Source organism: Dipodomys merriami, unplaced genomic scaffold, assembly GCF_024711535.1.
Source record: "Dipodomys merriami isolate MVZ:Mamm:240054 unplaced genomic scaffold, mDipMer1.0.p SCAF_31, whole genome shotgun sequence".
Taxonomy (NCBI): domain Eukaryota; kingdom Metazoa; phylum Chordata; class Mammalia; order Rodentia; family Heteromyidae; genus Dipodomys; species Dipodomys merriami.
Window position 1 is genome coordinate 16,228,927 of NW_027204604.1, and position 13,301 is coordinate 16,242,227.

The following is a 13,301-nucleotide window of genomic DNA, read 5'->3' on the forward strand; positions in this document are numbered from 1 at the left end:
CATTACTACAGCTTCAGCTGTCGACCGTTCAAGTCCCCTGGTATTACCCCGGCTTCCAGACTCTCCTGACTGGCTCATGTTTCATTCTTTGGCAATTTGCCCTAATGATATCCCCGAGGAGAGCGCTCGCCGGTCTTCCTTTCCATATTTAATCGCGGTGGATTAGTCTGAGGGAATGCCTGAACCCCGCTGCACAAATTGAAAAAAATGCCTCCCACTGTATTTTCTGAGATGCTCACCTCATTTCTTTTTTAAAGCTAAACTTGCGCCGATGTTCTCAGCTTCCACCCAGCCTGTGTTTCCACGTGGCCCTCGCTGCCCCTGCGCCCCAGGAGGCAGCTTGTTGCTCTGCGTGGACTTTTTCTGGGCGACTACAGAGGCGCGCTCGGGCGTGGTGGAGACAGCCCGAGTGACAGGCGTGCCCGGGGTGATGGTCGCTGCGCGTAGCTCCCCGAGCCCCCCTTGCCTTGTGGAGGGTCCCAGCTCCTCATTGTGGTCTTCTTACAAATTTCAGTTAACCGCCTGTGTGCACGGATCAGCCGCTCTGCTCTACCCCATGTACTGGCAGCACATATATATTCCTGTCCTCCCTTCTCACCTGCTGGACTACTGCTGGTAAGCTGGCTTCCCTGGGCTCCTCCAAGTAGAAACCCTCACTCACCTACAGAGTACAGGAACCATCGTGTAGATAGGAGCAATCACAAGTGTGACTTCTAGGTGAGGAATTCAAGTATTCGAGAGTATCTCCTGCAGGTCGAAGTAGCGCGTCCCCAAGGTGGCAGAGACTTCCACTTGGCAGACGACATCGAGTTGTTTACAGTGTGTGTGTGTTTCTTTCAGTCACCTCTTAGAAAGGCAGATGCTTAGGTAGAGAATGATGGTTGTTGCTGGTGATCGTGGCACGGTGCAGACGCTGTGGCATCACTTGGAGGATTCAGTGTCCTAGGCTGGCCGGTCAGTTTGTCTGCCCCATCCGCCAGTCACCAGGCCATTGCATCAGCACAGACTTCCCATCTCTTCCCTCCGCACGCGCTTCCTCCCCTTCATTTCTGACTGTGGGGTTCTCACAAAAGGAGTTGCTTTGAACTGGAGCGCAAACTGGAGCATTCTTGAGTTCCTGGCTCAAGACTAAGGAATGTTGGAGAGTGTTGGGAATGATTCCGAAGGGCTTGCTAGTTCTAGAAACAACTTGCAGTGGTCTCACCAGTCTGCATTCATTCCAGCCTATACAGACATTAGAATGATGACCCATGACCTCCTCACCCCTCCCTTGGAGGGCCTCCATGTGTATACCAAGAGGCCAGACATCCATTAGACTCAGAAACTGCAGCTCTGGGGTTGAGGTTCCAGTGTTATCTTGGTCACGGAATCATCTCTCACTGGTACGGCTTAATTCAGAACTTAGATGAGGTTTCCCCCTCGAAACCATGCCGGGGTGTACATGCACACACACAAGGAAATCATTCTGGCATTGTAAGTGTTTGTTTATAACACAGCTAATATTAGTTTAAAAAAACCCACAAAGTTCTTTTAGAATTAATGTCTTGGATTAACTTTTTTTGTTGTCGTTTCATGGAAAACAGATTAAAGTTATTTACAGACTCCAGTGATTTAAGTTCTCGTGCTGAGGTTTTCTGTGAAGTTTTGTGACTAGGTCTTTAGAGCAAGCAGTTGCATTGACCACGTGTTGATGACGCGAAGTGCCCAGTTCCTCCACCGCAGCGGCGGTGGTGTGAATGGCATGTGGGGAACTTGACGGGCCACCGCCGCTCCACCGGCACCGGCGGGGAGTTCGGGAGGCAGCACAGTTTGGCAGACTAGCGGAATGCAATTTAATTATCTTGTGAAGTGTAGCACACACGGTCCAAGTGTAAAGCTAGATCTATAAATAGGCTCTTTTGTGATGCGTTTTAGAGAGTTTTTCCTTGGACCAACATACCTGCAGTATTTTACCACCTTTCAAGGCAGAGACTGCAGTTTATTCATTTTGACACCTGTAATAGGTCTTTGTGCATGGTGTTCAGTCATTAGAATATTTTTAAGAAAGGTCTATAAAGAGTCTTTGAAAACACACTGTTGTGCAACTTTAATAGTTATTTTAATAGGTAGTTTTTATGTCAAATTTAGTATGCAATTTTAATTTCAATTTAGTGGTTCAACAACCAATGCTTCTAATTATGAGGGCTAGGATGATAATTTATCATATTGTACAGTTTTTCTTTTTCTTTTTCTTTTTTGGTGCTGGACCTGGGCCTTGAACTTGACTTGGGCATTGTCCTTAAGCTTTTGTGCTCAAGGCTAGTACTCCACCATTCTTTGGCAGTTAACTGGAGATGAGTCTCACAGACTTCCTGTCCAGGCTGACTTTGAACAGTGATCCTCAGATCTCAGCCTCTTAAGTAGCTAGGATTACAGGTGTGAGCCACCAGCACTAGCCTATTATATTGATAACTTATATTGTCAGTGCCCTCTTGGTTTTTCTACTAACATGGTCTGACTTCTTAAGAGGAAACACACCTGTAAGCTCAATTCTCTGGACATCTAAGATTTTCTAAGCTATTCTTTAGAGCTTCTTAGATGACATACACAGTCCTGTACTCACTCTGAGCTCTTTCTCTGGTTTGCTTGATATCTGCCACGGGGGCTTTCTTCTGCTGCTGCTTCCACTGCAATGAGAAGTGCGCATTCCGCGTTTGAGCCCCAGAACGTCTCTGTTTCTAATGTCCAAAGTATCCCTGAGCACAGGTCCTACCACACTCCTCCCTGGAAAGAGAAGGGAGCCGTGGTACCAGATAAGCACCCTGGAACTTTCTGAGCTTGCAGGTCACAGCACTAGGCTCAGCTGCAACCAGAGGAACTTGGCAGAATAATCTAAGTGTTCCCTTGGAGATGGTGAGCCAAGACTCTTGTTCTCCTCCATTGTCCGAAGGTGTGATGAGCGAAACAACTTTGTAGGGAGAATGATCCTGTTCCCTTTATGTCCAGAGGTTAGAAACAGACTGGTGTGTATGGCCAGAGGGGGAGAGTATCACAGATGGTCCTTCAGTGCCATGACTAGATCATTACTTTAGACTCAGGTTCAAATGAACACTGGGAAGTTTTGAGGAGTAGATGTATCTTTGCAGGGAATGTGTGCTTTCCAGATCCTGAGGTAATTATTGCTGCACAAAGTGTTTTTGGTTTTGCACTGACACGGCGTAGACTGTGGAGAGGTGTAATGTCATCTTGTGACCACGGGTGAATATGGCGCTGTGGTCTGTTGACAAAATTTAACCACAGCGTTGCTTGTGCATTCATTCATTCATTCATTCATTCATAAAACACTTAATGAATACTGCTTGGTGAGCTGTGGCTATGTAACAAAGTGAAGACCTAAATTTTTTTCTAGATATTTTCACAGGAAGAAACACATGCACATACATGCCGATGTATAGACACACACACACACACACACACACACACACAGAGTGTAGATGAATGCTGAAGTGTAGTACTTCTGTAGCAGAAGTACAAGAAAACCAGGGTAGGCACCTTTGTGGAGTTGGGGAGAAGCTGTTCCTTATTTTATCAACCTTGATAACAGTACTTGAAGCTGCGAGATAGAAGCTGCTGAGTCCATAAACATAGAGGAGCACGTGGGATGCTAGGCCCAGACGATGATACATAGATGATCAGTTATTCAGGGAATAGTTAAGTCTGCCTCTAAGTGCTCTCTATGAAGTGGTCAGATTTGGCTTCTAAGAAAATAGTTTGAAAAATGAATGGAAAGCCAAGTTTTTCAGACAAATTTGATAGATTGCCTTGATCATATTATGTCTGGAAAAGAAAAAAAGGTGATTTTTTTTTTTTTTTTTTGGTCAGTCATGGGGCTTGAACTCTGGGCCTGGATGCTGTCCCTCAGCTCTTCAGCTCAAGGCGAACAGTCTACCACTTGAGCCACAGCACCACTTCTGGTTTTCTGGTGGTTAATTGGAGATAAGAGCCTCACAGACTTTCCTGCCCAGGCTGGCTTTGAACTGCAATCCTTAGATCTCAGCCTCCTGCGTAGCGAGGATGACAGGTGTGAGCTACTGGCACCAGGCAAAGAGGTGATTTTTACGTAAGGATTAATTGCGAGCCAGCAGAGGAACTAGTTCTAACAACTCGTCTGTGCCTTGTCTTCTCAGATTCACTTTGCGGACAGTTTTGCCCATGGTGAGGCCAGAGATCTTGTCCCTGAGCAGCTAGGCTGAAGTTCAGCTGGGCTGAAAAATTACTTTTCATGAAACAAGAATGTACACAACCCAGTGTGAAACCGTGAGAAATACCTATTCAATTAACTCTGTATTCGACAGAACATCATAATTATGTTAGAAATTCTGCAACATATGAATAACAAACATGAATGAGATCTTTAGTTCAAACATCTGAGTATCTTAGATTCTTCTAGAAATTAGTGAGAAAAAGAAACTTTGGAGTTACCTTGCTGTCCCGTAAAAATGTTCAAGGGACTTTCATATTAAAGTCTGCGTGGAATGTTCTGTTGAAGCTTTGATTTTAGCTTAATAATTTATATAAACATGCTGATTGTATCTCAGATGGTATCTTTTATAATTTTATCTTTTTTCCTTTTCCCTTTTTCCTCCCTCCCTCCTTCCCTCTCTCTCTCCCCCCTCCTTTCTTCCCTTCCTCCCTTTCCTTCCTTCCTTCTTTCCTTTCCTCCTCCTAATAAGATAGTCTCCCTATGTTGCTTAATCTGTTCTCAAACTCAAGATCCTCGTTTCTCCTCTTACTGAGTGCTATATAGTACCATATAGTACTTCGCAAGAACATCTTAGAAAGAAAAAGTTAATTCTAAGTAAAAGTTAGTCACTACCAAAAAAAGAAAGAAAAGGAAGCACTTTTAACAGAGCCTTCTGAATCTTAGCTTTTCAAAATCACTTCACTAATGGAATAAGCAGGGCAGTCATAGTCCTAGCTTGTCTCTCCTACTGTGACAGTATCAGATTTAGATTCGATGAGAATATACATATACATCTACATGTATGCATATGTGATATGCGTTTACATGTGTGTACATGTAGCACAATATACATATACACACATATATTTTAATTGGATGATGTTGGTTGTTGGACCTGGGGCTTGAGCATAGGACTGCTCAGTCTTGCTCAGCTTTTCCCTTCATGGCTGGAGCCACACCTCCAGTCTCAAGCTTTTGCTTGAGAAGGAAAGAGTCTCACAGGCTGGCTTTGACTTTGGATCCTCAGCTCTCAGCCTTCTGAACTGCTAGGATTGCAGAGCTGAGCTACCAGTGTCCATCTGAGAGAAGAGTTTTTACCTAACGGCTTCCATCCATCTTTGAAAGTGTTTTTCAGGAGTGTTTTTTAGTGTATTCTAGAAGATTTTGGTATTTTGATAACTTTTTTTCCCCCCTCCAGTACTGAGGTGTGCACGTTGGGCCTTGGGCTTGCTATGCTAGGCAGGTGTGCATGCCTCTGAGCCAGGCCTCTCGCCTGCGTTTTGCTCATCATTTTGGAGAGAGGCCCTTGCTTCCTGCTCAGGCCCAGGCCCCGGGGAGATTTACCTCTTAGGCTTCCGGGTAGCCATGACCACCATGTACACTGCCCAGCCCGGCTCTCCATTGAGAAGGGCTCTCGTGATGTTTTTCCTGCCCGGCCTCGAACTCTGGTCACAACCATCTCAACCTCTCAGATAACCGGGTGGCTGGCTTGTTGGCTGGTTTGTTCTGGTGCTATGGTTTGAACCAGGGCTTTGTACTTGCTAGGGAGGTGTTCTACCACTTCAGCCAGACCTATTAGACCTTTTTTTTTTTTTGGCCAGTCCTGGGGCTTGAACTCAGGGCCTGGGCACTGTCCTCGAGCTTCTTTTGCTCAAGGCTAGCAATCTACCACTTGAGCCACAGCACTACTTCTGGCTTTTTCTGTGTATGTGCTGAGAAATTGAACCCAGAGCTTCATGCATGCTAGGCAAGCACACTACCACTGAGCCACCTTTCCAGCCCTAGGCCATTTTGTTTTAGTTAGTTTTTTAGCAGGGCCTCCCATCTTCTGTCCGTATGGGCTTGGACTGCACTCTTCCTATTTATTCCCCCATGTAGCTGAGATGACAGGAACACACACCATGCCCAGTCATTGGTTCAGATGGGATTTTCTTTTCCCTTCTGGCTTTGGAACTGTGATCCTCCTAAATTCTGCATCCAGAATAGCCTGAATGACAGGCGGGATCCACCACATTGGAAGTTGATGAACACTCCTCCCTTACTACAATGTGCTTTGGGGCTGCAGAGCCCCAGGGGCTTTGAGAGGATTATGAGTGTGATGACAGGAACACATCCTAAGCGGCGGAGGACTGCACGTCTTCAGGACCCTATTTCAGGAATTTGGTGGGAGTTGTCTAGCTTGTCGTGTGTAAGTTGCCCGGCACCATCCTGGGCTCCAGACAGTGTTTTAAGGGCTCTGGGGGTGGGAGCTTAGGAGCTTGAACCAGGGACATGGATGCTCTTTGCTATTGAAGTCAAAAGGGAGCAGTTCATGTTGTCCAACTATTGGCAGAAGATCTGATAAGGTTTTGAGGATATCCTTGCCTTTAAATAGTTCTCAACTTTGGAGTCCAGTGAAGAATCCAGAGTGTCAGATCAGTTGCAGATGGACTGTCACATGGGAATTAGGAAAGAATAGGAAAGAACAGTGACAAAAGGCAACGAGACAACTGGGCATTAGGATCAAGCACAGCGCGAGTACTGCTCTAGAAGCTGCAGGCTAAGGAGGAGCAAAAGGAGAACTTGAGCGTGGTGTGTGCATTCTGGCCACACCGGTTAGCGCCTCGCCGTCCTTGATAAATCTGGAACTTTTTCAGCTGTCTTTGAAACCTCAGCCTCTGTGAAGATGCCTGTAGTTTCATCTGCTTCTGCTTCTCAGAAGCAAAGCAAACACACAGACAGGAGTTTGGGTGACTGTTTTAATAATGTCAATGGTATTAGGAAATTATGCAAATCCTTTGAGAAAGGGGATTATCTGTTTGCATGAACAGAAAAGGTTTGCATTCATAAAGCTTCACTGATGTCTATAAAAGAATTGCCAAAAGTATTTTATTTTTCAGTAGCTACTTGTTCATGTATCTTTTTTCAGCTTCATTGACATCTGTCAATTCTCATATTGTAGATGGCAGTCTAGCTGGAAATTGTGTGTTGAATACTTTTCATCATATATTTCCTGAAAAGTATTCTGATATCATTAATAACTCAGAATTTATGTATTAAAATTATTTCATGCCTATATTCTCATATCTATTATAAATTATATATTATATATTCTCATATATAATATATATGTATGAGAATGTATATGTATGAGACTATATATATATTAGATTTAACTGATTTAATCCCGATTTTTTTCTTAAAAATATTTTTTAGTCATATAACTCTTGATACCTCTTTATTTCATTATAAATGATTCAGGGCTTTTCATATAAGTCAATCTTAAATTTATTAATGTCCTCTAATATTAAATTTGAGTTTTACATATCGAATAATTTTGAGTATCTATAATGTGCCATGCCAAAAATTAGCATTTAATAAGTTTAAAGCATTTGAATGACTTATGTTGTTTCAGTTTTGATGAACTCTCAGTTTTGATGAACTCTGAATCTGTACTGTATTTATGTTTTTTGTTTAGTGCCCCAATGCCGTACCTGATTGGCGTTCACTCCAGCCTCTTAGAGGTGAGTGCCTTGCAGAGTGGATAGAATGCTAAAATTAGCTAAAAGTGACAGTTAAGACAGTTTTGTTCGAAGAAATAACAAGTGAATAGGAAATACCATGTAGTGACTAGCTTTGTATCTGAGATATATGTGTTTCATATATTTGAAATATATTTGAGAAAAATGATCTGCAAAAAAGTAATATTGAAATAATTTCATTTAAATCAGTAAACTGGATTATCATTTTCAATGCCATAGGACCTTTGAAAATAATTATATTTGTTAGAGGCTATAGGGTAAAAACATGGATCTTCCTCAGAGACTCCCCTTTTCAGGAAAGTCAGACTTTTTTTTTAAGTGAAAACTTACATAACCTGACTCATAAAATGCGACATTTTTTCATTTGCAAAACTTCAATTCATAAAATGCGACATTTTTTCAATTGTAAAACTTCAGTTTTTCAGTTTATCAAAGTGCTGTTTCAACAAGTAGATTCAGCATTCTAATGTTAAACTTAAGAATGATAATGTAGCTTCTTAAGTTCAAATATTCAATTTTGTTAGGCAGTGTAAAGTTTAGTAATTTTTTCCCATTGTTACTATACCATTTAAGAACGATCTTTTAAAATCACTTACATTATTACCTTAACAACACTCCTTCACTTTGTGTAATATCTTAAACTTGAAATCAGTGAGATTTCCAGAGAATGGGTTTTTTTTGTGTGTTGTTTTGCACAAAAATTGGATCTGACACAGTAAATAAGACTTGTTACTAAAGTAGAAGATATGAGGCAGCCGAATGCACTTCTTGTTCTGGCTTTGCTAGCACTGTACATCAACAATGTAACCTGATTTTCCAGTGAGCAAATACGTATCACTGAATACAGCACCCACCATCTCTCCTTATTTTGACAAAGAAGAATCTCTTGAGTAAGCCTTCTTAGGACCCCAGTGTGTGAGTAATGTCTCTAGTAGAAGGCCTTGGTTATAAATCTCTACCAGTTCTGTTTGGGATATTTTTCTTCTTTTTGAAAAATGGTAGGACAATATTTTAAATCTGTCTTGTTCTTATTGAAGAATGGACTTTAGTGAACTCTTAGCAGGTTTAATTTGTCTTTAATTTGAAGTGTGGATTGGTAACTTCATGACTCCTTTTATTTACTTAAGTTTTAGAGAACTTGTTTCTTAACAGTCCAGGTATTTGGAGAGTAAAGAGACAGTATATAAAATGAAATGAGTGAATTGCTACTTCATTTGTTGTTAGATGGGATATATAAACTGGTATTTTACAAATTTGACTTCATACAAATCTAGCCATGGTTAGAATTTTTTTCTAAAGTCATCAAACTTTATTTTTCATATTTGCATCTATATCTTTCTGTATTTAATGTATTTGATAGGGCTTATAATTTTATAATATATTTTCTTGTAGAAATAAATATTTTAAGTTACTGGCATTGTCCTATTGTTTTTTGCAAAATAGTTTTCAATCAATTTTTAAAACAAATCATTGGGTTTTTATAAACTACTTTAGAAAGCTATATATTTACATGTTTTACTTATGTCAATCACATATTTATTAAATAGAACCTGCTTATTATAAAGAAAGCTAATTTTTTTAAGGAGACAATTTAAGAATTATTTACTTTAGAAAGCATTAGCTTGGAAATAAAGTCCTTTAAAGCATATATGAGCTCCTGATTTTGAGTGGGAATATTTTGGAGCCAGGATTAAATTGGCAAAAATCTCTGTAGTTTTACATGCTGAGTATGTTCAAGATTCTTAATAGTTTTATTTCACTTATCTGGCTTGATAGTGAATGAGAAGGTATAGTTGGAACTCCAGGAATTCTTTTAAGTCAGTTGTTACCATTTAGTAACTTTCTTTTAATCAACTACAAGATGATATACGTCATCTTAGCGCTGTTAATTTTACAATAAGTACCTTCTGGTTAAAAATATATATATCTTCTAGCTATTTATGTTGTTCAATGAGAGACTGAGCTGAGTGAAATTTTAATGTTGCACTTGGTAATTACAACTGATTTGTTCTTTAAAAGAAAAATCAAAATATTTTCTTTCTTCTTTCTTGGCCAAGCAAGTTTCAGCATGTATTAGCAGTTCTAGAAAACCGATCAAACACAACATTTGTAAGACATGAAATTAATGTTCCTTGAAATCTTTCTTTCATATACTTTTATGTACCTGTGAGTGAAGGATATTTTTTTTAAAAACCTCTTTTTAAAATACAAATTTACTTTTAAAATAAAGGAAAGCTGTTGTTCTCCCTGAACACTAGACTGAGGATGAACTGAAAGCAGACTTGGCACGGAGCTGACTAGGAGTAAGTTAGTGAACACTACAAATAGGAGGTTTGTCTTGTGTGCTTTCCTGTACACAGGTGAGATGTGGCCTGATTTCTCAAGGGCATCTGACTGCTGGCCCTGGGTCATGTCCTGGCATGAGTGTACATAATGCCTATTTGGGTCCACATTGTGTGGAAGGGTTACTATAGATGGAAATACTAGACACGTTCTTTCAGTGTGTGTTTAATAATATTTCCTTATTTTTAAAGAAAAAAACCCAAAAATTTCCCCCTTATTTTACACTTTCAAATTTAGGTCACATAACTGTGAGAGATAAAAAAATATGCCGCAGAGTTAGGAGGTGTGCTTTAGGGCTTCCCATACCTATTTAGAATTTAATAAAAAAAAAAAATACCTGAAACCTATTTAAGGAGGAAAAAAAAAACTGCATAGCATGCTGCTAGCAGCCCAAATTTTCTTTGAAAATTTAAATCTTTTGCACACTATTTTTTCCTGTTTTGCTCACTTAAGGCTGTTTTAACTTTAGGGATTATTGAGTGGTTGATTGAAAATGAATACATTTTTATTCTTATAGAGTAGTAATGTAGACAATATCTGATACTCAACTATTATTGGACTTTGTACAACTAAAGGTAATTTGGAAAATGTATACATTTCACGTTAACATCTGATTATTCAGATTTTAATGATAGAATAATAATCTCAAAACATTTGGGGGCATGCAGTCTCTGTCTTGGGTTAGATGTGCAAACTCAGCTCAGCCCTGAATCCAGCCTTCCGGGTTCTCTTTATAGTTTCTGGCATGAGGCCAGCTTAAAAATCAAAGAGGAGGTTGAGTTATGACATAGTTTTTTTTTTTTTCACAGTAATGCACTACTGTAAGTATTCTAATTACACTTTAGCTAGTATATAGATGTTCGCATATATGTGGATTTGAACCTTTGTTATATCTGTGCACATGGAAGGGAAAGAAGGAGGGGGTTTGTAAATGCATCTGCAGCAGTCTCAGCAACCCCACCAGAGATGAGTCTCTGCTGTTATCTTTTCAGTTCGTAATACCCACAGTGTCCTTTACCAGATCAAGTTTTAAAACCACCACACCCTCATGCCCCAAAATGCACACATTGCATGGACATTATGGCTCTCTTAGCACATAACTATCCCTTACTTAAATGACCATTTCCCTAGCAAATTTAACATTCTGCCCAATACTTGAGTCTTGAAGTTCTAAATGGACCAGAACAATTTCAGTCATAGCCAACTTAGTACAGAATAATTCATTAAGCCAATTTAAAATTTAAGGTATTTAATTAATCGTCAAACATGACTTTTGTTCTTTGAGTAGACTTAAAAATATGGCCCTGAAATTAGTTATTGATCTTTTTCTGATTGACACACACAATTACAGAATTCTGAATTCATGGACATATTTTGCTAATGAGCCTATTACTTCTAACTGAAGAATAATAATACTGTGTGCTATCATTTCAACAAGACAGTGGAATCCAATGATTTATGTTAAGTAGGAAAAATACACTGTAAGTTTTCTTTTTTGTAAGGATTAAAAATTAAATAGTATATCAATTTGCTATCCTTTGTGGACACATTGAGATACTTGGACAATCTTGACTAAACTGTCAAGTAAATTAGACCAAAGAGAAGATTTGATCAGCTATTGAATCTAATTCTTTATTTTGAAATTCATGTAAGGAGAGTTCCTACCAACACATCACATATTCGTATCCTGTTATTTTCTTATGCCAATTCCAGTCCTCATCAATGCATACCTATTTCTAGAGAAAATGTTCATTCATTTAAAATGTACTTGATACTATAGGCACAGTTACTGGTCTGCATCGTCCTTATTCAATGTAATTTACACTGAGGTCAATACAGATCTGGGCATAAATTCCTCTATCATGAGATTAATATTTAATTGATCAATTTTAAAGGCTATAAATGTAAGTTTTTACGGTTTGACACAACACTGGCTATTTAATAAGTCTTTATTATGATGTTTCTTTGGTAGTTAATTTGAACAAATTCTCTAAGCATTCTTACTATAGACATCTGTTTGGATGGGTCATAAACAGTCTTCGTTTCTTAGAAGACAGTCATTTATATTTGTAGGATACTCCTAAAAGTGATGCATTAAGATGATTTTTTGTATGTTTCCAAGCTCATCATGCTTTCCTAAGGAAAATAAGATCTTTTTTTTATCATTGTGCTTTTTAAACAGAGAGTGAGAAATAAGTCATTGGAAGACGTGGTTTTGCTGAATGTCGACACAAACACGTTCGAATCCCCATTTAATGACTTGAGCAACCTCCCGAGTGATGTGGTAAGTCTCAGGTGTGGTTTTTGTACACATTCGCCTTCACCCCCATCCCCAAAGTAACTGAGTCATTTTTGTTACTTAAAAAAAAAAATCTGAAATTAAAAGGTTGGATGTGGTACAACAGGGAGAGAGGACTCAATGGCGATTCTGTTTTTAATACTTTTTACCTTTTGGCAGTTGAGGAGATGTTGAATGGAACGCCATATTCCTTATTGTAAAAGTAGGATCGTAATTAAGAAGCTAGATGCATTCATTAGGCAGCGTTTCTTTAAACGCAGGCCTCTTCATCTCATCTTAATCATTATATTACAAAGTAGGCATTGCTGTCTGCCTAGTGGCATGTCTTGCAAAAGAATGAGAGAGTTTTTGAAGGCAGGGAGAAGAAGGGGGCCAATTATCGGCTTTTGCTTCCCTGCCACCTGCCAGCGCTTTTCCTTTTAATTAATGATCTGGTGGTAGTGGTCAATATAATAAGAAATGCTTGTACAGTTGGGGTCAGAAAATTCTGGCTTTGATCTCTCCCAACTTTCTGAAACATTTATTTGTTTTCTCTAAATTATTTCAGTTTTATTTTAATCTTTTCTCTCCTGCTGAGGGCTGCAAGAATGAAAACCTATACTGTGTGTCATTTGCCTTGGCAGAGCAAAGACTGCTTACTTAGAATTCTATTTGTAAATTAAACTGAAAACCCAGTTTGTCATAAAAGACATCGGATCCTTTTGAAATGACGAAAACTGTCTTTTGTCTGTAAAGGCTGATAAATTAAGTGCCAGTTCCCTTCTGGTCTTTGATCTTGCAGAGGAGAGAGAGGAGAGAGAGAGAGAGAGAGAGAGAGAGAGAGAGAGAGAGAGAGAGAGAGAGAGAGAGAGAGCGTGTGTGTGTGTGTGTGTGTATAGCTTATAATGGCATATTCTGTATTTCATGTTAAATAGTC

General features: G+C 39.5%; 1 protein-coding gene across 3 annotated transcripts in view; it reads left to right on the forward strand.

Moving 5' to 3' along the window:
* The window catches only part of Dennd1b (DENN domain containing 1B), a 171,563-nt gene that overhangs the window by 91,613 nt on the left and 66,649 nt on the right, over positions 1-13,301 (forward strand). For all 3 annotated transcript variants that reach the window (XM_070041888.1, XM_070041889.1, XM_070041890.1), the window contains 3 exons: positions 515-615; positions 7,680-7,725; positions 12,269-12,370. In XM_070041888.1, coding sequence (XP_069897989.1) covers positions 515-615; positions 7,680-7,725; positions 12,269-12,370 — 249 coding nt within the window. The remainder of the gene's footprint in view (positions 1-514; positions 616-7,679; positions 7,726-12,268; positions 12,371-13,301) is intronic.